Genomic DNA, 24,806 nt, shown 5'->3' with positions numbered 1-24,806 from the left:
AAATTTAAGGTTTCCCTGTGAACTAATCCTTGTTAAGCGTAGTTGTCTTAGCAAAGGAAGAGACGGGACAGAACTATACTTTAGAGTGTTTCTGAGCAAACTAAGTAAAGAAAAAAAAACTTTTTAATGATTTTTCCAGTTTTGTTAATCTGGGTAACTTGATTCACAGATATTTAAAGTTACACTTGGCTACATTGTATTAGATTGTACAATGAAACTAAGCAAGACAAACCTGATCTCGCTCTTCACACTGATTCTGGTATTTCACACCATAGCTGTACAAGCAGAAGGTAATGTACCTGCTCGTTATGTTTAACCAAAAATGTCAAATTAATAGTGTACCTGTAGCTCATGATTGTTTTCATTTACTCATCATGATGTCTTTCCAAACTTGGAATGATTTTCCTTCTTCTGAATCAGTATTCTGGTCTCATTATAAATCTCAAAAAATCAAGATCAAATTATTTTAGAAGCAACAATTGATCTATCTGTAAGCCCCTCCCCTTGAACGCAGATGAGCCAATGGCAGTCGAGTATCAATTGCACTTGGAGTGCAAATTAAACATCTTTAAGTTTCAGTGCTATAGAGAAACATTGGAAGATCTGAAGCTCTCATTGATTTGGTGTTTATGCTACAAAAATGGTAAAATGATGTGCCTGAGGCACTTGTAACACTGATTCCAGTTATCCCAAGCGGATAGGCAATAGAATTTTGAATTTATATTATTATTCAATGCTCATTTTTTGGTTGTCATACTCTCATTAAGTTACAATTTTCATCTGCTCAAGCAGAATGTTAATGTCATCTTGTTCATCCGCAAGGTATCTCTGGCTAAAACTAGCTAAAGTTAAAGTTAATGAGTCCATGCTAATGTACAAACCTAAATAGTGAGCTATTCTCCCGCTTGGATTGTGATCTGTAAACTCTCATTTCCAAATTAATCTTGTTACCCAGTGCACCATATTCATTTTAAAATCTTTTATACATGCCTCCATGGCATATTTAAGTCACACTTGAATGCTCCTCAATGAGAGGTGGTCCTTCTGTGTCCAAATTGTGCAAAAACATCTTGGGACAAGGTTTTCACACAGACAGCTGTCACAGCTTTCATTATAAGACAGTGAGCAACTCTGTTTGTTTGTCCGAGTGAGCAACAATAACCAAGGGGGGCGGGGCTTACCAATAGGTCAATTGCACAAGATCATGCTTTTTTTTTTTTGAAATATACCATTCCTATCCCATTTTCTGTCTTTGCATGATAGTTTCACTTTCTCTTCCAGCTTCTGGTGATGAGGCTCTGAGGATCCTGGTTGTGGGAGTCAGAGGTCAGTCCAGATTCAGTGCTGCAGATCTTCTGTCAGGAAGGAAAGACGGAGGACAGGAGGACAGAGAGATTGTAAAGACTCCAGTAATTACAGACGGGGCTCGTAGAATGATGCTGGTCACTGGACCAAACCTCTGTGAGGAGGACACAGAGAGACAGACCTTCACAACAGCGATGTTTCTCTCGTCTCCTGGACCTCACGCCGTTCTAATGGTCCTGAATCTGGAAGATCAACAATCACAACAGTGTGATATTGAGAAACGAGCCCAGGAGCTGCTGGGAGCAGAAGTCCTGCAGTACTGCATTGTTCTTCTGCTCCAAAATCACCAGGAACCTTTGACAGGAGCCTCCAGAGGGATTGCTGGAGAAATGATCAACGCATGTGGAGGAAGATTTCACATCATAAGAGACTCTGAACCAAAACCTGCTCAAAGAACAACTCTTATAACAGAAATACACAAGTTAGTTTGGCTCAATGATCACAGATTTCACTCAGTATTGAGACAACAGTTAGAAGCTGAAAGACTGGAGCTATTACAAAGGCTAAAAGAAATAGATGGCAAACTTGGAAAAAGTAAGGTCTCATCTGCAATGCGTGACACTTTAGAAATGGTCAGATGGAGTTTGACCATTTCACTGATTGCATTTTTTTTGATCAGACGTGCCGCTGAATTCTGAATCATTTGAAGAGGTCTGAACGCACATGATTGAAGTCCAGTCAGAAGAGCATTGCAGTAGTCTAGCCTGATATCAAGACATTGTGCAGCATGCTGCGTTTTGTATTGGAAACACATGATAGATGTGGAAAAGAGAGGGAAGGGAAAATAAAAGATACTTAGAGGGTTAGTTCACCCAAAAATGAAAATTCCGTCATTAATTATTCACCCTCATGTCGTTCCAAACCTGTAAGTACTCCATACTTCTTCTGAGCACAAATTAAGATGTTTTTGATGAATTCTGAGAGCTCTCTGACCCTCCATAGACAGCAATGTAACTACCACAATCAAGGTACAAAAACGTAGCAATGAGATCGGTAAAATAATCCATGTGACATCAGGGGTTCAACCGTAATTTTACGAAGCTACGAGAATACTTTTTGTATGCAAAGAAAACTAAAATAACGACTTTATTCAACAATTCATCTCTCCGCATCACCCTGGTGCCATTTTGGAGAGGATCCATTGAACATAAACAGCGTATGCTCTTCTGTGTCAGCTGTGCCACACGGATACGTTGTTTTTGTTCAAATCAAAGTGTAGACATAGAAAACATATCCATGGGATATTAATAATTCAGATATTAATCCCAGTGTCATTTTTTAGTCATCATACAGGGGTAGAAAATATTATCCTATTTCTTTTAGTTTTTGGAATGAGAAGGCCAATTCATACCATTTTTAAATGCACACAAATTATATTTTAACACTGATTGCATTACTTTGCATAATATATAACAAAATTTTCGATAGTGCATGCATTACAATAGAAAAATACTTCTAAACTTTGCATTTAACATTAAATTTATATAGGTTATCTCATGTAGATGCAACCAAATGCCTCAAATGAATAATAATAATATTAAGCTTTTACAAAATATTTAAATTCTGCAGATATTAGAATTTACAATAGTATATTTTTATTTTAAGAATGTAATTGTTCATACTAGGGATGCACCGATACCACTTTATCCAGTACTCGCCCGATACCGATACTTATATTTTTGGTACTTGCCGATACCGAGTACCAATACTGATATTTTGTATTGCATTTGTAATTTTTTTTTAAATATCGGGTACAGAAATCAAAAGAGTATGTATAATGTTAGCTGGTTGATTTCATTTATTAAATAGATACAGTCAAACCAAATTTTATTCAGACACCTTCAACATTTCACATTATCACAGTTTATTCTCTATAGTTTAGAACAGGGACAGGCAACTACGGTCCTGGAGGGCCACTATTCTGCAGAGTTTAGCTTCAGCCCTCATAAAAACTCACCTGCCTGTATCTATCTAGTAATCCCGAAAACACTGATTGCTTATGTGGCGAGTGGGGCGGGGCCGAGAGCCGCAGGAACGGAGCGAGGCCGGTGGAGTGATTGGGAAATGAGCGACACCTGCTCCACTCACCGGTCTCGAGTCCCACGGAGGAGATTGGGAGGATACAAAAGAGGAGCGACGACAGTGAAGGACGAGAGAGGACCAGGCCTGGGTTTTATTTTGTGTTTGGTTTTTGTTTATGCGCGGCAGTCGCCCGGGAGGGGCTGTCGCGCTGTTTTGTATTTATTTTGTTATTAAAGTTTTATTTGAATGTTCGCCGGTTCCCGCCTCCTTCTTCCCGTTATTATGGAGTTTTATTATTGTTACAGCCTTGTTCAGGTGTGTTTAATTAGGGTTGGAGCTAAACTCTGCAGGACAGTGGCCCTCCAGGACCGAAGTTGCCTATCCCTGGTTTAGAAGATGGTAATAAAATAATGGCAAGAACTCATAGTTGAACTGTGTCAGAACAAATTCATCTAATGTTAGATAACTTTGATAGAAAGGTATGTAATGAATTGCAATCAACCAAAAATTATTCAGACAGCTGTTAGTATGACAGTATTTACACAACTATCAATAATTAGTTGGGCAACCCTTAGCCTTAATGACTGTCTAGTCTCCTGGGCATATGTTCTTCCAGGTTCATGCAAACCTGAACTTAAATTTTTATCCCCAGACTTGGTCTGAATCATTTTTGCTCCCAAATTAGTATCAGTTTTACTGGTAGTCCACTTTCGAAGAATTTTTGGGTATAATTTGTCACAGTTTACTTTATTTCCTCACATACATAAATGAACTATAGTGTCCTGCACCCACTAGTAAAAAAATATAAAAAATTATATCTGGTCTCTGAATAATTTTTAGTTTAACTGTATATCCTTCGGTTATTTTCACACTTAATTATGCCCATTAAAATACATTTTACAAGTTTTTGTTACTTTCTTTGTTCATGTTCTTGCTCTATGGTTCATCATCTGTAATTTAATAGCAACCGAGGTGTTTTGTTGATGGATGCAATAGTGCACATAGTCAATACACGAATTTAAACTGTATCAGAGTTATTGACAGAGATCATTTTTCTAGTTTTCTTTTAACCTTTTGTTGTTTAACCTGTGTTTTTATTGTTAAGGATGCCAGATCCGGCTTGTTCAGACACAAATTAACGCTGGTGCAGAGGGATTTTAAAACATAATACATACTTGAATGTGAAAAACACTGGTGGACAAAAACAGTGATTGACCGATGAAAAACTGCTGGCAGAAACTTTCTGTTAACGGACATTTCTAACTTTAGAAATCTTTACACAAAACATATACACTAACTTAAAAATCTCACTAGCTTTAGGCTATTTCTAAAAACCTGTCTTACAGGTTTGGTATCTAAATTTAAGGTTTCCTTAAGAACTAATCCTTGTCAAGCGTAGTTGTCTTAGCAAAGGAAGAGACGGGACAGAACTATACTTTAGAGTGTTTCTGAGTAAACTAAGTAAAGAAAAAAAAAATTTTTAATGATTTTTCTAGTTTTGTTAATCTGGGTAACTTGATTCACAGATATTTAAAGTTACATTTGGCTACATTGTATTAGATTGTACAATGAAACTAAGCAAGACAAACCTGATCTCGCTCTTCACACTGATTCTGGTATTTCACACCATAGCTGTACAAGCAGAAGGTAATGTACCTGCTCGTTACGTTTAACCAAAAATGTCAAATTAATAGTGTACCTGTAGCTCATGATTGTTTTCATTTACTCATCATGATGTCTTTCCAAACTTGGAATGATTTTCCTTCTTCTGAATCAGTATTTTGGTCTCATTATAAATCTTGAAAAAACCTTACACAAGATCAAATCATTTTAGAAGCAACAATTGATCTATCTGTAAGCCCCTCCCCTTGAACGCAGATGAGCCAATGGCAGTCGAGTATCAATTGCACTTGGAGTGCAAATTAAACATCTTTAAGTTTCAGTGCTATAGAGAAACATTGGAAGATCCAAAGCTCTCACTGATTTGGTGTTTATGCTACAAAAATGGTAAAATGATGTGCCTGGGGCACTTGTAACCCTGATTCCAGTTATCCCAAGCGAATAGGCAATAGAATTTTGAATTTCTATTATTATTCAACGCTCATTTTCTGGTTGTCATACTCTCATTAAGTTACAATTTTCATCTGCTCAAGCAGAATGTTAATGTCATCTTGTGCATCCGCAAGGTATCTCTGGCTAAAACTAGCTAAAGTTAAAGTTAATGAGTCCATGCTAATGTACAAACCTAAATAGTGAGCTGTATACATTCCATATATATCATTCCTATCCCATTTTCTGTCTTTGCATGATAGTTTCACTTTCCTTTTCAGCTTCTCATGATGATGATGATGATAATGATAATGATGAGGCTCCGAGGATCCTGGTTGTGGGAGTCAGAGGTCAGTCCAGATTCAGTGCTGCAGATCTTCTGTCAGGAAGGAAAGACGGAGGACAGGAGGACAGAGAGATTGTAAAGACTCCAGTAATTACAGACGGGGCTCGTAGAATGATGCTGGTCACTGGACCAAACCTCTGTGAGGAGGACACAGAGAGACAGACCTTCACAACAGCGCTGTTTCTCTCGTCTCCTGGACCTCACCCCGTTCTAATGGTCCTGAATCTGGAAGATCAACAATCACAACAGTGTGATATTGAGAAACGAGCCCAGGAGCTGCTGGGAGCAGAAGTCCTGCAGTACTGCATTGTTCTTCTGCTCCAAAATCACCAGGAACCTTTGACAGGAGCCTCCAGAGGGATTGCTGGAGAAATGATCAACGCATGTGGAGGAAGATTTCACATCATAAGAGACTCTGAACCAAAACCTGCTCAAAGAACAACTCTTATAGCAGAAATACACAAGTTAGTTCGGCTCAATGATCACAGATTTCACTCAGTATTGAGACAACAGTTAGAAGCTGAAAGGCTGGAGCTATTACAAAGGCTAAAAGAAATAGATGGCAAACTTGGAAAAAGTCAGGTCTCATCTGCAATGTGTGACAGTTTAGGTGTGGTCGGATGGAGTCTGATAATTTCACTGATTGCTTTTGTTTTGGCTACTGAACAGAAGCGCACAGTGTTAATTTTAGTGGCAACTTTAGCTGGACTCGTGACATTTATGTCATCTTTAAGAAACGCTCTAAATTCACATGTTGCTTTTTCACTAAATTTGGCTCTGTGCTCCACAGTTGCGGCAGCCCTTATAAACTATCTACCAGTGTGCAAGTCAAATGATACAGAAAAAAAAGTTACAGATTACATTTTTTTTACACTGACAGTAGGTTTAGGAGTGACCCTTGGATCAATCGCAAGCATAAGAACTTTGTCTGATGTTTTCACTGCATGCTGTGCTGCTTTTGGAGTCACGATTGGAGCTTATGAATTCATAAATTTATCATTCGAGCCCCAAAAACTACATTTCCAAGAATTAATCCAGTTATTTCTGTTTTGTGCAGTAGGTGCTGAACTCACAGTGTTGTGTGTGATTGTGCTCAGTGGACTGTTTGGAGTGAAACTAACAATATTTCTGCTAATAATCGTGATCACAACAGCAAAGTCCATGAAGAAAACTTTAATTAACCTCCTCCTTTTGTGATGTTTCCATGTGGTTGTGTGTTTCTTGCTTCATTTGTTCGGATTTTAGAGATGTTGTTGAGTTTGTTTAAAGTATTTACAGAATACTTGCTTGTTTTTTTCTTGTTTTATCCAATATTTCTGTTGGGTTCTTTTACACTGATAAAAGAGTCCCAAAGCCTCTGAGGAGGATGCAATAAGACAGCAGGAGCAGATTCTCTCGTCTCCTGGACTTCACAATATTTTAATGGCCCTGAATCAGGAAAATTAAGAATCAGAACTGTGACACTGTGAAACAAGTTCTATACTGGTGTAAACTTTCTCATTTTGAAGCAATATTATGTGCAATTGTTATTTTTATGGTCTTATCAAAAATAATCTGAATTCAAATGTGGCATGTTCTTGTAAATATGATTTTTCCCTCAACTTTTTCAACTGAAGTTTCATGACACCGACTGCTTTAAATGCAAAGGATGGTCACACCAAATGTTGATGTCATTTTGTAAATAGAAGTTAATTTTTAAAGAAAATCTTTTTGTGACTATTTTTGACAGCATCCTCATTTTACAGCATTTTTACACAAGTGCCTAAAACTTTTAACTGTACTGTAGCTTTGCAGGTAGGTCTCTTGAAGTGTCTTGGATACGTTGGCAGTTTTTCTGGATTGATTCTGTCTCAGTTTGTTCTGTTTCTTCATGTAATCTTAGACAGACTAATGATGATCAGATCAGATCTCTGTGTGGAGCACGGGCTGCTGTCAGACAAAAATATCATTGGATTATTACAATTAATGTAAACTGATATTTCCTTCTGACACACTACAGCAAAAGATAGAAATAACTGACTTAAAAGCATTTTTTTTACCAGTAGCCAATGCAGTGAGATAAAGAGAGGTGTGACATAGGCTCTTTTGAAGATCAGACATGCCGCTGAATTCTGAATCATTTGAAGAGGTCTGAACGCGCATGATTGAAGTCCAGTCAGAAGAGCATTACAGTAGTCCAGCCTAATGACAAGAGCCTGGACAAAACATTGTGAAGCATGCTCCGTTTTTGTATTGGAAACACATGATGAATGTGGAAAAGAGAGGGAAGGGAAAATAAAAGATACTTAAAGGGTTAGTTCATCCAAAAATGTAAGAGGGATTGCTGGAGAAATGATCAACGCATGTGGAGGAAGATTTCACATCAAAAGAGACTCTGAACCAAAACCTGCTCATAGAACAACCCTTATAGCGGAAATAAACAAGTTAGTTTGGCTCAATGATCACATAACAAAGAAAAAATCGGAACAGAGTTTATATTTACAGTAGGTTTAGGAATAACCCTTAGATCAATCACTAGCATAAGGACTTTGATGTTTTCATTGCATGCTGTGGTGCTAAAATTCATTGTCGGAGCTACAAAAACTAAATGTCAGAGAATTATTGCTATTATTTCTGTTTTTTGCAGTGTGTGCTGAACTTACGGTGTTGTGTGTGATTTTGCTCAATGCACTGTTTGGAGTGATGCTTACAATAATTCTGCTAATAATCATGACTGCAATTGCAATGTTCAAATTAGAGCCCACCATGCAGGACACTGCAATCAGATTTTTGAGATGTTGAGTTTGCTTAAAGTATGTCTGGAATACTTCCTAAGTATTAAGTTCTTTCTGGTTTTATCCAGCATTACTATTGGGTTCTTTAATGCTGATAATACAGTTCAGAAAACCCCTGAAGAGGATAAAATAAAACAAAACGTCACAACTGAGCAACTCCAGATCTCCTGGATGCCATTCTCTTTTCAATCAAGTTGATAAATCAAGTTTATACCAAACAGTGTGAGACCAAACCCAGATCTGTTTGCTTTTGTAAATTTGAAATTGACTACAGGTGACTTGCTTTGTGAGAAAGATCTTAACTAAGGGTAAGGGTAAGATTTTTCAAAAACGCTTTAGAAAACTGATTTGTGCTGAGTAACAAAACAAACTTGTAGCCAATCAGCAGTAATGTCACGGTTCAGTACGTACCTCGGTTCGGGGTCACGGTTCGATACGATTTCGGTACAACAGGGGAAAAAAAATCTACTATGCTCGGTTTCTTTTCATTTATTTTGAACAGACAGTAGTAAAAATTAAACATTTTCCACCTGTGAAAATACTAAATGTTATTACATTGTTATATATATAAAATCTGCAGTACATATATACATACAAGGAATAAATTCTTGACATATATTTGATTTAGTTTACAGATCAACAAGGAAAAAAAACAGTGCGACACATAACGTAGCCTATATATGCTGAATTTCAGTTAATTTTTGTGACAGGATTAATTTGATCACAGTAAGGAAACTCAAGTGGCAGAAAGCGACACTCTATTTGTTTTCTTCATTTTACAAAAGCACAATGTTTTGTTTTCATTGTGAGTGTACACAAATAAAAGACCTTTATTCAGTGATGCATTATTAATAAGACAATAAGTGTTTAAAGTTGATTCTGCTGGTATAAGGAAACAGTTGAAGTGATCACGCCGGCGCGCACACACACACACACACACACACACACAAAAACACAGTTCCATCATTGTTAACTTGACAGCACAGTTGGTACTTTATCAAAAAAATAATAATAATAATACAGTAAACGAAATATCACCGGGTGGCCTCTGTTTCACCATTGGAACTGAATGGAATATTTAGATTTGTGCCAAATAAGAGACATAGGATACACGAGCACAAAGCTCCATTTCGCAAACAGTTGAGTGCACAAGCCTTTAAAGTATACTCCTTTGCAAGTCTGTGAGAGATGCGTTCAGAATCAGCACATTGTCACTGTCAAGTGGGCTTTGTTTTCAAGAGCGCAACTCATCGTGGACAGCGCCACATCCAGTGTAGACCATAGATATGTGTATATATATATATATATCTCTTTGGTGTAGACAGCATCACTGATTATAATGAGTTATATAGTGTAGACATGATTTAACATTGGTTTTGCTTTGTTTCACAGAACTAATCGTTGCACAGGTTGCGTACGTATGTGTGGGGCGGAGCTATCAAAATAGGGGCGTGTGTGTTTTGGTGATTTCAAATAGTCAACATTGGCTACCAGAAATCGTTTACCCCACCTTTAAATTATTAAATTAACCAAGACAAAACTAAATAGGCATAATGACCAAAGAATTTCACTTCTCATCTTCAGGTTAGTAAAAGCTCTCTTATACTTTTTGAGTCTACCTCCCAAGATTACTGTTATAAACATGAGCCGCATCCAAAAGGTAGAGGGGGAGGTTTTGCTTCAATTTTTTTAACAATGTTTTAAGCATATCTCAGAGGGCGGATTTCAAGTATAACTCGTTTGAAGTAATGGTGCTTCATATAACATTGTCCAGAGAAACAAGTGTTAATGGTAAATCCCCTGTGATGTTTGTACTGGCTACTATATACAGGCCACCAAGGCACCATATAGACTTTATTAAAGAGTTTGCTGATTTTATATTTTATATCTGGCTGCAGATAAAGTTATAATTGTTGGTGATTTTAATATCCATGTTAATAATGAAAAAGATGCATTGGGATCAGCATTTGTAGACATTCTGGGGTTAGACAACATGCCCCTGCCCCTTTGAGGTCCGACGCTAAAGTGCCCTTGCGGTCCGGTCTGCCCCCGGTCCGTGATTTCTACCGAGGGTAGGATATGAAGATTCTTGATCGTGGACGATAAAAATGTCTTCACGATCTGCTTTTGAAGAAATATCGTTGTATTGTGCTGCAGCGCACATTCTATCAGCTGCAGTTCTGGTGCCGCCGAATCAATATACTGCGACATACATTAACATCAGTGTTAATTCAGCGGTAGAGTTACTCTCACAGGATACTGCATTTATTCACAAAATATTTTTTTTTTTTGCATCTGCTTTTAAAGCCTTACTGGTTATTTAAACGTTTCATTCGTGTGCTGTTCTGACGTGCGGTATTTCTGAGCACAATCAAAGCGTGGCACGAAAACGAAAAAGCCGTTCAAACTGTACCTGATTACTTAACTAAGTTATGTTTTGTGGTAATACTGTCAAAACAAACAAGGTTTACGTATAGATATTTGTAAAATGAAAGTAAACAACTGAAAGAAACAGATGCATGTCTGTATATTACATGCTGCCGACTGTAATTAAAGGGATAGTTCACCCTAAAATTGAATTTCTGTCATTGTTTATTCATTCACATGTTGTACCAAACCTATATTTACTTCTTTCTTGTGCTGAACACAAAAGAAGATATTTTGAAGAATCTATGTAACCAAACAGTTGCTGGTCCACGTTGACTTTGATAGTAGGAAACAAAATACTATGGATGTCACTGTGAACCAACAGCTGTTTGGTTTTCCACCTTCTTCAAAATAGCGTTTATGTTTAGCAGAAGGAGGAATTAAAAAAAAAAAAAACTTTTGAGTGAGTACATGAAGGTGTATATATATATATATATATATATATATATATATATATATATATATATATATATATATTATATATATATATATATATATATATATATATTATATATATATATATATATATATATATATATATATATATATATGAAACACTATTTAATTTTTTTGGGTGAATTATTCCTTTAGTGTTAATAAAACACCAAACACACAGAGAAAAATCTCTCAATTCTCTTGACTGAAAAAAACTTTAATACAGTTGCATTAATAGGAATCAAAGTACATAGTGTTATACTTTTATATTTGTTTATTAATTTTTTAATGCTCCTGCTTAATACACCTATTGTCCACGAAAATGAAACACTTTATTTTATTTGTATAATATCTGTATTTGTAATGTGTATCTTTGTTCTCATTTTTTAATAACAAAGATAAAATAAAAACAAAGTTTTTTATCTTCACCCATGCACTTTGACCTAAATATCCGCCATACTTTTTCATATTTTGCTACCTTAAAAGGCGCTTTATAATAGGAAAATTGGTTTGGCTGTGATGCTCAAACAGCTTGCAAAATAGAAAAAACAACGACAAAGAATCGTGATAAAATCATGATATTTCTAAAAAAAAAAAAAAAAAAAAAAAAAAAAAAAAGGAATAGTTATATTTTTATTATATCGCCCACCCCTAGCTGAGGGGGAACAAACCTATACAGACTCTAAACCCCTGCCCCCGGTCCATGATTGTGCCCTCTTAACGCCATTTCACCCCATGCCACTGCTTCATTTACAGCAATATCGTTGACTTGATTGCAAATAATTGCACAGATACTATTTAAACTGAACTGAGCTGATTGATGACATCACTGAATTTAATGATGAACTGCCTTTAACTGTCATTTTGCACTATTGACACTGTTTTCCTAATTAATGTTGTTCAGTTGCTTTGAAACAAACTTTTTTGTTTAAAGTGCTACATAAACAAAGGTGACTTGACTTGACTATTTTGCCATTTAATATATATTAAAACTAGTAACATTTATACATTTGGCAAATGTTTTATCCAATGCAATTTATTTTTTATCTGTTGATACAGTTCTTTCTACAGTTTATAGCACCCAAAATAATTTACAGTTTTAATTTTCCCTTTTATGCTGGGGTCACACTACACAATTTTTAAAGTCATTGGGTCACTGTTTTTCTCACACTACCCGAGTGACCGGGGTGCCATTATTTGCTGTTGTGTGCACATTACACAAAAGATCAGTGTCAGGGGATGTCACATATTACACAAAGATCAGTGTCAGGGGACATCACACATTACACAACTTTTCAATAGGAAGAATCGTTTCAAAATATAACACATGTGAGAAGGGATACTGGAAATAAATATGGAAGCAGACAGGGCCAAATGTTTTTAAATGTAATGGATTGAATTTGAACATATTAACACACACTGTTTTCCACAATTTTGAATGTGTCTCTTTTGTATAGAGACACACATTCTGGCGATATTAAAACATATTGTCTGATGTTTGCATACATGCATACCAGTATACCATTCCTACATCCTTCATGAGTACACATGATGTCTGTATACATATATACCAACGTACCATTGTTTCACATATGCAAAAATAGTCCCAATTACAGCTATTTCATTGGCTGTTGTGCTGTTGCGTTAAGGCAGACAAACAGTGTGTGCTGACACGGTCACATTCCACGTGCTCTGCTTAAAGACTTTTGGCCCCGTCGGCCTTCCATAATTAACAGATGATCACATGTGAGACAAGAGTTTTGAGGCAAAACTGGATTTTTTCTGTTAAAAAGTTAAAAATCACTTTCTATTTAAGTTTCTCATGATGATGTTTCCTACTTTCACTCACTGTTCTTGTTATTTACACCAAAGTAAAAAAAAAAAATAGCAAAAACTCCATTTTATGGGGTAAAATTTACATATTCTGACTGACTGAATTAGGATTTTACTTTTATAAAAAAGTACCACAATATCTTCCACAATATCATACATTTGTAGATCATGAACCATGCATCCCTTACAAAAATTCATAATAAATTTACTAAAATAAAATAGAAAATAGGTAAACCATGATAACCACAAAATAATCATGGCTTTGCTACACTAACCATATCTTAACCATGGTATTATAGTTAATCCTTTGTAAATGTTAGTAATTTGTGGATTTAAACCGGATCGTTTCTACACACTGTTTCTCCTGGTTTACACGTCAGGGATGTTGAGGATCTCAGCGCTGTTTCATCTGGTTTTAAGCTCGTAGAAATCAGTAGTTTGTGGGTTTGTGTCGGAGAACTCGACTCAGTTGCTTCACACTGGATCTCACAGCTCTGTTTATAACGGTCACGTGATGGACAGCGGTCAGTATTTACTCTGAGCTCGCGCTGCGCTTTCTTCCGGTTTCGTTGTGCAGTCTCGTTCCGCTTTTGTCGTTTAAATGCTGTCCGTACACAACACAAATGACACCAGTTCGATCGCTAACACACTTAAGTCTCACTAGGGAGAAGAAAAACCTTGCAAAATGCGACCTACTAGTAACAGTCTGGAGCCCTGACTTTTCCCAAATAACTTGTCGAACTGGTTTAATATCTTCTCTGACATCGAACGCAGACTTGTGGAGCGTAACGTTAGTTGTTTTAGCAAAACAAAAGACAGGACAGAACTACACTTAAAGCGTTTTCTGAACTAACTGGTTGTAAGTAAAACCTTTATATATATATATATTCTAAACTAACTGGCTGTAAGTAAAACCTTATTTATATTCTTAGTTTTGTTTATAGGCTAACTTGAGTAACAGTCTACATTTATTTGGCTTTAGGTGTACGATGAAATTACACACAAAACCCATCTCGCTCTTCACACTGATTCTGCTTTTTCACACTGTCCAAGCAGAAGGTAATGTAGCCTACCTGCTCATTAATGTCAGTACCCTGTTGGCTTGTTTTCAAAGAATACCTTTTTTACTCAATTTTTCTTGCGTTGCATGATGGTTTCACATTATTTCAGCATCTCATGATGAGACTCTGAGGATCCTGGTTGTGGGAGTCAGAGGTCAGTCCAGATTCAGTGCTGCAGATCTTCTGTCAGGAAGGAAAGACGGAGGACAGGAGGACAGAGAGATTGTAAAGACTCCAGTAATTACAGACGGGGCTCGTAGAATGATGCTGGTCACTGGACCAAACCTCTGTGAGGAGGACACAGAGAGACAGACCTTCACAACAGCGCTGTTTCTCTCGTCTCCTGGACCTCACGCCGTTCTAATGGTCCTGAATCTGGAAGATCAACAATCACAACAGTGTGATATTGAGAAACGAGCCCAGGAGCTGCTGGGAGCAGAAGTCCTCCAGTACTGCATTGTTCTTCTGCTCCAAAATCACCAGGAACCTTTGACAGGAGCCTCCAGAGGGATTGCTGGAGAAATGATCAACGCATGTGGAGGAAGATTTCACATCATAAGAGACTCTGAACCAAAACCTGCTCAAAGAACAACTCTTATAGCAGAAATACACAAGTTAGTTCGGCTCAGTGATCACAGATTTCACTCAGCACTGAGTGAAAAGTTAGAAGCAGATGAAACCATTCAAGATGTGCATGAACAAAATCAAATCCTCTCTGAAACACATGACAGTTCAGCAGAAACTGCACGATGGATTTTACTCATTTTACTGAACACTGCTTTTATTTTCACTAAAATAACGCATGAACATTTTCATTTTGCGGAAATATTATTTGTACTTGTTAGTTTTACAGTCACTTTAAGAAATATTCTCAATCCAGATGTTGCTGTTCCTTTAAATTTGATCCTATCCTCCACTTTCCCAGTAGCTGTTGCATATCATGACCTTGCAAATTCGCGACATGGACACCAAATCATAATGTTTTTAGTCATGATCTTTACATTTCCCAGTATAGTGTTCATAGCCGGTCTAGGACTGACTGTAGGAACAGCTGTCAGTGTACGGACGTGGTCAGATGTGCTCATAGCGTGCCATGCTGCTCCCGGGGTCACATTCGGGGCTCATTTATACACTATTTACTCCATTATACCAGATCAAATGCAAGCTCGGACAACTCTAGTTTTTGCATTCAAGTTATTCCTGTTTTGTTTTGTTGGAGTGACGCTCTCAATGGGGTTTGTGACTGTATTTGCTCTGTTTGGTGTGGAGAGAGCAATATTTCTGCTAATATTAGGATTTACAAAAGCGTTTTTCCATTTAAAGAGTGATGCTGTGAAATTTATTGTTTTTTTCTTGATTTTTCCATGCTGTTGTGTATTTATTGGTTCTTTAATTTCATTTTTATGCCGTGTATTATTTCATTATATTTTCACAGTAATTGGTAGCTGATAATAGTGACCAAATCAAAAGAGACTAACAGATTTTGGATCATAAGTTAATGCTGATTTTGATTTTTTTTATGTTAATATTTCAAACACGTATTGATGTTTCTTCAAGGATGGGAACTTTTGGCCCAACACTAGTTTATTTAATTTGTTTACCAACGAGGGTTTAACATCGGGTTTACAGATGTCACAGGAAAAACATTTACTGCACATTTTAAATGATGTATTATGTTTATCAGTGTTATGTGGTGAAGGTTTTTTTTTTTTTCCTGAAATAAAATGCCTATTTTCATAGTTTGAAAATACACACAATGAAAAAAATATTTTGATACTTTAAACATAATTTTGCATAAATAAAACAGACATTTCTGAATTCTGCTGTTATGCATTCATTAGATGCATAAAAAAAAAAAAACATAATTTATTTAATAGTCCCTCTTTGTTTAGATCTCATTTACTTACTATACTGAAGTCTCAAACAAACCCCTGACTGTCACATTCACTGTAATGAGGAATGACTCCTAATCAATAACCATTTGATTTGAGATTTTTGAAGATTTTACTTTAGAACAGATATCATCTACTAAAACATCTCCTGGACAAATGAACGAAGACTATCACTATAACAGTATGCAATGTCCACTTACTTGCTCTGCAGACAAATCAATGCAGTTTTACTGGAAATAGTTCAAATAATGCTGATGTTGTGATTGATTTTAACCAGCAGTGCAGATCAGATGTTCTCAACTGGAAATTAAACTGTAAATAAAAATAAAACTGACAGTATGAAACATGCAAATAGTACTTAAATATAATTTGTTATCAAACCTCTCGAATACTCCTCCATCAACAAGAATATTAAGAGCTGATCAAAACAATGCTGTGCATTAAGTGTCTTTAAGGGAATCAATCTGGATTAATTTTACTGCTGTCAGCTTTAAATGAAAATGCAAAGCCACACTCTTGCTTCTAAGAGTATTTTAATTATGTTCTACAAAACCATTCATGTCTAATACCTTAAAGGGATAGTTCACCCAAAAATCAAAATTATGTCATTAATGACTCACCCTCATGTTGTTCCAAACCCGTGAGACCTCCGTTCATCTTCGGAACACAGTATAAGATATTTAGATTTAGTCCGAGAGCTTTCTGTCCCTCCATTGAGAATGTATGTACGGTATACTGTCCACGTCCAAAAGGGTAATAAATACATCTTCAAAGTAGTCCATGTGACATCAGAGGGTCCGTTAGAATTTTTTGAAGCATCGAAAATACATTTTTGGTCCAAAAATATCAAAACTAACGACTTTATTCAGCATTGACTTCTCTCCCGGTCTGTTATGAGCGCGTTCACCTCACATCCGGTTCGCGAACGAATCACTCGATGTAACCGGATCTTCTTGAACCAGTTCACCAAATCGAACTGAATCGTTTGAAACTGTTCGCGTCAACAATAAGCATTAATCCACCAATGACTTAAGCTGTTAACTTTTTTAACATGGCTGGACACTCCCTCTGAGTTCAAATAAATCAATATCCCGAGTAATTCATTTACTCAAACAGTACACTGACTGAAACTGATGACCGAGCCAGATAACGAACGAAACATTGACTCGTTCTCGAGTCAAGAACCGGTTGCATCGGTTTTCGGATCACCGGTAGTGATGGGAAGTTCTGTTCTTCTCCGCGAACCGGTTCTTTCAGACAGTTTGATTCAATAAACCGGTTGCCGAAAACGGTTCACCAGTTCTTTTGCGCTCGACGTAATGACTTCATTGGCAATGATTGCCCTTGATTGAAGCCTTCGGTTTTACCCGCGCTCATAACATTAGCACAGAATCGGTTCAGAAGTCAATCACCAAAAGAACCAGTTCAGTTCAGACGCGCTGTGTGTCAGTCTGAATCACGCATGCGCAGTATCATCAGCGCCTCGGTTCTCGAATCGGACGCGTCCGACCAGAAACGGTTCTTGACTCGAGAACGAGTCAATGTTTTGTTCGTTATCTGGCTCGGTTCAGTCAGTGTACTGTTTGAGTAAATGAATTACTCCGGGATATTGGGTTATTTGAACTCAGAGGGAGTGTCAGCCATGGTAAAAAAGTTAACAGCTTAAGTCATTTGTGGATTAATGCTTATTGTTGACGCGAACCGTTTCAAACGATTCAGTTCGATTTGGTGAACCTGGTTCAAGAAGATCCGGTTACATCGAGTGATTCGTTCGCGCGAACCGGATGTGAGGTGAACGCGCTCAGACCCGGGAGAGAAGTCAATGCTGAATAAAGTCGTAGTTTTTGATAATTCTTGGACCAAAATGTATTTTCGATGCTTCAAAAAATTCATAACGGACCCTCTGATGTCACATGGACTACTTTGAAGATGTTTTTATTACCTTTCTGGACGTGGACAGTATACCGTACATACATTCTCAATGGAGGGACAGAAAGCTCTCGGACTAAATCTAAAATATCTTATACTGTGTTCCGAAGATGAACGGAGGTCTCACGGGTTTGGAACGACATGAGGGTGAGTCATTAATGACATAATTTTGATTTTTGGGTGAACTATCCCTTTAAGTATTTCTCATTTCTCTACTATTTCAATTTACATTTTATTTGTATAGCGCATTTACAACAGCTACCAGGCTGACCAAAGTGCTTTACAGAAGAGCAAGAATTTTACACATACACAAAAAACAGACCAGAGAAAAATTTAAAACCACCCATTTAAAAATTTAACATCTCGGTAGTCAATACATTAAGGAAAACAAATAGGTTTTTAGCAAGGACTTAAAAATAGACAAGGAAGGGGCCATTCTAATCTCTAAAGGCAGGGTGTTCCAGAGTCGTGGCCCTGCCACCGCAAACGCACGCTCCCCTCTTTGCTTTAGCCTAACGCGAGGGACCACCAACAAAGCCTGGTCACAGGATCATAGGCTTCTAGATGGAGTATAAAAATGAAGACGTTCAGATAGATAGACAGGAGCTTTGTTATGTAGGGATTTATATACAAAGAGGAGAAATTTAAAGTCTATTCTCTGACAGATCGGCAACCAGTGTAGGGATCTAAGAATTGGAGTGATGTGTTCATGTTTACGGCACTTTAAAAGAAGTCTGGCTACAGCGTTTTGGACAAGCTGAAGTTGCGCAAGACTATGTTATCACTGTCAGTCAAGCATCTGTTATAGTTTCTGATGGGCTTTACATAAGCTAATGTCTGAACTAAATGCCTTCTGGGGTTTTATTATCTTTGTGAATGTTTTGTTTTCTTTCTTTTTCAAACATATCCTCATGTTTCTTTTATTCACTGGATTTTCTGCATGCTCACATGCACAAAAAAAAAAAACTCATATAACAAAAACACAAAAGTAATTCCGCCAACAATCACAACATATCACACTCTATATAGACAAAATATATAAAACTAAAAAAACCATTCTTTATTTTTGGGGAAGCATTTATTGTACTGACGTTGTTTATGGTCTGTCTAAGACATGTTCTGAGTCCAGACCTTGCCATACCACTAAATCTGTCCTTGCTATCATCATTAGCAACTGTACTTACAGTAAACCCCAAATTAATCGATATATTTGAGTTTAAGAGGAAGAGACGAGACAAAAGAATTTTCATAGTCAATATCATAATCTATTGTATCAGGTTGCTAAAACTTCCATATGCTATAATGATGTGTTTTATGTATATGATAGGTTCAGCTCTGGTCTTGGGAACAATCATCAGCATCTGGACATGGTCAGATGTGCTCATAGCGTGTTACGCGGCTCCTGGGGTCACAATCAGGGCTTTTGCATTTTTATTTTGCACCAAAATGATTAGACGTACATTTTTAATGTACATACTTGGGTCATTTCTGTTTTGTATCATCGGGGCCGCACTTTCAGTGGGGTTTGTGAATGTGTTTGGTGGGATGATGACAATAATTCTGCTATTATTAGGATTGACAATAACATATTTTCATTTAAAGAATGAAATGCTTAAGTCTATAGTCTGGCTAACTGTTCTTATAATGCTTTATTCATGTGCTTGTGTGCTCGGCGTTTCAGTCATTCTGTCAATTTTAGGGCTGATAGTGAATTTTCTGAAAGTAATAATAGAAAACTTGCTCAGTTCTTACCTGTTTTATGTAGCAGTATTTTTTGGTTCGTTAATAGTAATTTTTTCAAGGGCAGACTGCATGCATTAGTCTAGTTGAAGTCACAAACAGCAAATAAAACACAAATAACTCATTATTATGTATATATTTTACTTTTAATTGTTGGTAAGACCCTCTAGCTCTGGATGAAAATGTGTTAAATATTCACTTACCTCCTCTGCAGCTTTACAGACAAACCAATGCAGTTTTCAGATCATGTTGTTGTTGTGATTTAACTTCATGTGAAGATTAACCTGTAAATAAAAATACAACTTACTGTATGAAACTTGCAAATATTACTAAGTAATACAGGGCTATTAAGAGCTGATCAACTACAGAAATACTCATTAAAACATTGCTGTGTATTAAGTGGGATATTTTATATCTAGTATACATTTTGGCAACTCATACTGTAAATATTAAGCTTAAGATTATTAATATAAATACATAAAATATAAATAAGCTTTATAGTATAGAAAACTTTTGGTAACACTAGAATTACACATTTTTAAGCTTGTTGTGGAGAAATAAAAGTGCACTAGAAATTCACTTGATTATCATATTTTTTTTTCAAGCAGTCCTCTAGTATTTCTTCTTGCTGAGTAAATGTGTTCAAATCCTTCATATGTTTTCAGAGAACTGAAATATGTTGAATCATGTTCTCAAATGGCTGTTCTCTTTAAACGTCACATCAAATTATAACCCCAATTCCAAAAAATAAATAAATAAATAAAGTTGGGACACTGTGTAAAATGTAAATAAAAAGAGAATGCAATGACTTGCAAAACTCATAAACCCACATTATTCACAACAGCACATAGAAAGCATATCAAATGTTTCAACTGAGGAAACGTACCAGTGTGTGCATGAAAGTGTGAGGTTCACAGCCAGAGTTAATCATAAACTCACAATCAACCTCTGAGTTGATAAAGAAAGTTTATCGCAAGCATGGGAGGCCAAACCCAGATTTGTTCGCTTTTGTCAACTAAAAATCAACTGAATGTGACTCGTTCTATGAGAAAGTCTTTCGATTAAAAGATGAAATTAACCAAGACAAAACTAAACACGCTGCTCATATTAACTCTAGCATTTCACATATCATCTTCAGAAGGTTAGTATCTGCTTTCTTCCGCTAGGAATTAATGTTTTTATTAATCTTATAATGTAAACTTGATTTCTTGCAGAAATGTCAATTAAAAAAAAAAGACATTTACATTTGGTAAATGCTTTTATCCAATGCAACCTGTCTTTTATTATTATTTTGGATTAAAGTATTGAGTTCTGAAACTGTTTTTATAGTACAATGATCTCTTGTACATCAAAAAGGTCAGCAAAAATTTTATTTTTCAACTCATGACCCCATTAAAACAAAGATAAATTTACTTGAGAAGCAAAAATAATATGATTTTAGCTTGTGTTTCTTACCCCACTTACACTGACGGTTTCACTTTCACTTCCAGCTTCTGGTGATGAGGCTCTGAGGATCCTGGTTGTGGGAGTCAGAGGTCAGTCCAGATTCAGTGCTGCAGATCTTCTGTCAGGAAGGAAAGACGGAGGACAGGAGGACAGAGAGATTGTAAAGACTCCAGTAATTACAGACGGGGCTCGTAGAATGATGCTGGTCACTGGACCAAACCTCTGTGAGGAGGACACAGAGAGACAGACCTTCACAACAGCGCTGTTTCTCTCGTCTCCTGGACCTTACGCCGTTCTAATGGTCCTGAATCTGGAAGATCAACAATCACAACAGTGTGATATTGAGAAACGAGCCCAGGAGCTGCTGGGAGCAGAAGTCCTGCAGTACTGCATTGTTCTTCTGCTCCAAAAATCACCAGGAACCTTTGACAGGAGCCTCCAGAGGGATTGCTGGAGAAATGATCAACGCATGTGGAGGAAGATTTCACATCATAAGAGACTCTGAACCAAAACCTGCTCAAAGAACAACTCTTATAGCAGAAATACACAAGTTAGTTTGGCTCAATAGTGACACATTTTACACAGCACTGAATCAAACTCAACAGTTAGAAACAGAAATGCTGGAACTTTTACAAACACTTCAAGAAATAGAGAACAAACTTCAAGAAGAGACCACTCAGAATGTAAATGAAGAATATCCAGTCTTGCCTGTAATATATGACACTTTCGGAGGAGTTGTTGGAATTGTAGGATGGATTTTCTTCATTGTACTGAACGCTGTTGTTATTTTCACTAAAGGAAAGCATGAACTTTGTAATTTTGGAGCAATAATATGCATACTTGTTATCTTCATGGTCACATTGAGAAATAATATGAGTCCAAATGTTGCTGTACCAATAAATTTGATTCTATCCTCAACATTTACTATTGCAGTTTCATTAGCTTACTTAGCAAATTTATTGCGTGAACATAAAATATTAAAAGCTTTAGTGATTTTACTTTCATATTCTAGTACAGTGTTTATATTAGGTCTAGGACTGACTGTAGGAACAGCGGTCAGCGTACAGACGTGGTCAGATGTGCTCATAGCTTGCCGTGCTGCCCCTGGGATCACATTTGGGGCTTATTTATTAACCCTTCATTTCACTGTACCGGATCAAAGGTATGTTCAGACACCTTTGCAGTTAGTTTTATTCTTTGTACTTATTTTTTTCTTGTTTTGTTCAGCTGGAGTGACACTCTCAGTGGGGTTTGCGACTGTATTTGCTCTGTTCGGTCTGAAGATGTCAGTAATCCTGCTAATATTAGGATTTACAATAGCATATTTCCATTTAAAGAGTCAATCTGTGATGTTTGTTGTTTTTGTCCTGGTTTTTCCATTCTGTTGTGTATTTATTGGTTCTTCCATTTTGTTTTTTTTAAGGTTTGTGGTGAATTTTGTCTTTGCATTTTAAGAAATCATACCACTTTATTGTTGGGATCTTTTTTTATATACAGTACTTTGAAACCAGTTATAGTGACTAAATCACAAAAGACACTGACAGACTTCTGGTCAAAACAAGAGCAAATGTTGATTTTATTCTTAAGTTAATATTTAAAACATATTAATAGTTCCTTTACCATTGTACATTTCCACAATATCTAGTGTGATGTATTGTGTTTTTTGTTTTTTCAATTAATGAATTAAATTACTAATTTATTTGTCTTATTAAGGCCATTTTATGTATGTAAGTACCAAAAACAAAACATGTATGTATTGACACTTTTTACAGAATAACAAAAATTACAGAATTGTCCTGTTACGCATGTATATGAATTTTTGAAAAATTAAATACTTATTATTTTCTAACTCTGTTTAGAGCTCATTTACTTGTTATGAAATGTCCTGACTGTCAGATTCACTAATACCGAACAACACTTAATCTTTAACCATTTGAGTTTAAATTATTGAGGATTTTTCTGTGGAACAGTTGCTACCATCTACTAAACTTCCGTCAGACAAATGAACAAAGGCACTCACTGTAACAGTCTGCAGTCGCTCTGGATAAAGACGTCTGCTCAATGTCCACTTACTTCCTCTGCAGCTCTGCAGACAAACCAATGCAGTTTTACTGGAAATAATACAAATAATGCTGATGTTGTGATTTAAACCAGAGGTGCAGATCAGATGTTCACATCTGGAGATTTAACTGCAAATAAACATAATACATAAAGTATGAAACTTACAAATATGCCTGTGTCACATAAAATCTCACCAATAACGCTCCTCCATCACCAAAAATATCAAGAGCTGATCAAATACAGTAGAATCAGTTAAAATATCCCTGTGCCTTATGCTTTGTAAAAATAAAAATAATTTTAAAATCATCTAGAAGTCTATAAACCTAGTGATCAATGTTACTTTACAAACCCTTGATGCATTAGATGAGCATTATTATTTTGACAAGTAATAGCAAACTTTTAATTTATCTCAGTATATTAAAATACAAAATACAGAATTAGAATTAAGATTCAAAATGACAGTTTACACATTTTGAAGCTCACTGTTGACCTAAATAAATTAGAAATGAATTCACTATATTCAGATTATATATATTCCGATGCGTTCTTACAGCAATCGTATTGAGCTTTCACTGCAGCAGGGTTTCCTCTTATTTTGTAAATGTGTTTAAATCATTCATATATTCCTAATGATCTGTTATCCTTCGGAAGGAAAGTGAATCCCGCTGACTTTGTTTTATGTGAATGACTGTTCACACTTTTATGTTGACAGACTGTGGAGCTAATCATAAACTCACAGTCAACTTTATCAATAATCAGCTGATAAATAAACATATAGCGAGAATTGTGAGACCAAACTTGTGAATTATAAGAACTTTTTTTTTTTTTTTTTTTTTTTTTTGGTTTTGCTTCATGGGACAGCTCAGGTTTAAAGATGACATTAACCAAAACAAAAACTGAATTTTCATATTGATTCTCACATTTCACTTGACTTCTTCAGAAGGTCCTTAATCTGGAAGATCAACAATCACAACAGTGTGATATTGAGAAACGAGCCCAGGAGCTGCTGGGAGCAGAAGTCCTGCAGTACTGCATTGTTTCTTCTGCTCCAAAATCACCAGGAACCTTTGACAGGAGCCTCCAAGAGGGATTGCTGGAGAAATGATCAACGCATGTGGAGGAAGATTTCACATCATAAGAGACTCTGAACCAAAACCTGCTCAAAGAACAACTCTTATAGCAGAAATAGAGAAGTTAGTTTGGCTCAATGATCACAGATTTCACTCAGTATTGAGACAAGAATTAGAAACTGAAGAAACCATTCAAGATGTGCATGGAGAAAATCCACTCTTGTCTGTAGGGCTTGGAATTGTAGGAAGGATTTTCCTTGTTTTACTTATCACTCTTTTTATTTGCACTAAAGGAACTGACACAATCTTTAAATAGATATTATACCTCGCTTTGTTGGAGGCTCTTGTGAATGTTG

General features: G+C 36.4%; 2 protein-coding genes across 2 annotated transcripts; both read left to right on the top strand.

Annotated features, from left to right (window-relative positions):
- The first annotated feature begins 13,611 nt into the window (after positions 1-13,611).
- On the top strand, positions 13,612-16,064 carry LOC109109223. Its single transcript, XM_042753263.1, has 3 exons — positions 13,612-14,110; positions 14,234-14,310; positions 14,422-16,064. Exons 2-3 carry the CDS (start codon positions 14,241-14,243, stop codon positions 15,759-15,761), a joined length of 1,410 nt encoding a protein of 469 aa, XP_042609197.1. The 5' UTR covers positions 13,612-14,110; positions 14,234-14,240; the 3' UTR covers positions 15,762-16,064.
- A 4,786-nt stretch (positions 16,065-20,850) lies between these two features.
- LOC109109399 (GTPase IMAP family member 6-like) lies at positions 20,851-24,485 on the top strand. Its single transcript, XM_042752796.1, has 4 exons — positions 20,851-21,014; positions 21,364-21,786; positions 22,547-22,608; positions 24,321-24,485. The coding sequence occupies exons 1-4, from the start codon at positions 20,942-20,944 to the stop codon at positions 24,483-24,485; spliced, it is 723 nt and encodes a 240-aa protein (XP_042608730.1). The 5' UTR covers positions 20,851-20,941.
- The last annotated feature ends 321 nt before the right edge of the window (positions 24,486-24,806 follow it).

This window comes from Cyprinus carpio, chromosome B25 (assembly GCF_018340385.1).
Source record: "Cyprinus carpio isolate SPL01 chromosome B25, ASM1834038v1, whole genome shotgun sequence".
In the NCBI taxonomy this organism is placed as follows: domain Eukaryota; kingdom Metazoa; phylum Chordata; class Actinopteri; order Cypriniformes; family Cyprinidae; genus Cyprinus; species Cyprinus carpio.
The sequence above is the reverse complement of the archived record's forward strand: the minus strand, read 5'-3'. Positions and strand labels throughout refer to the sequence as shown.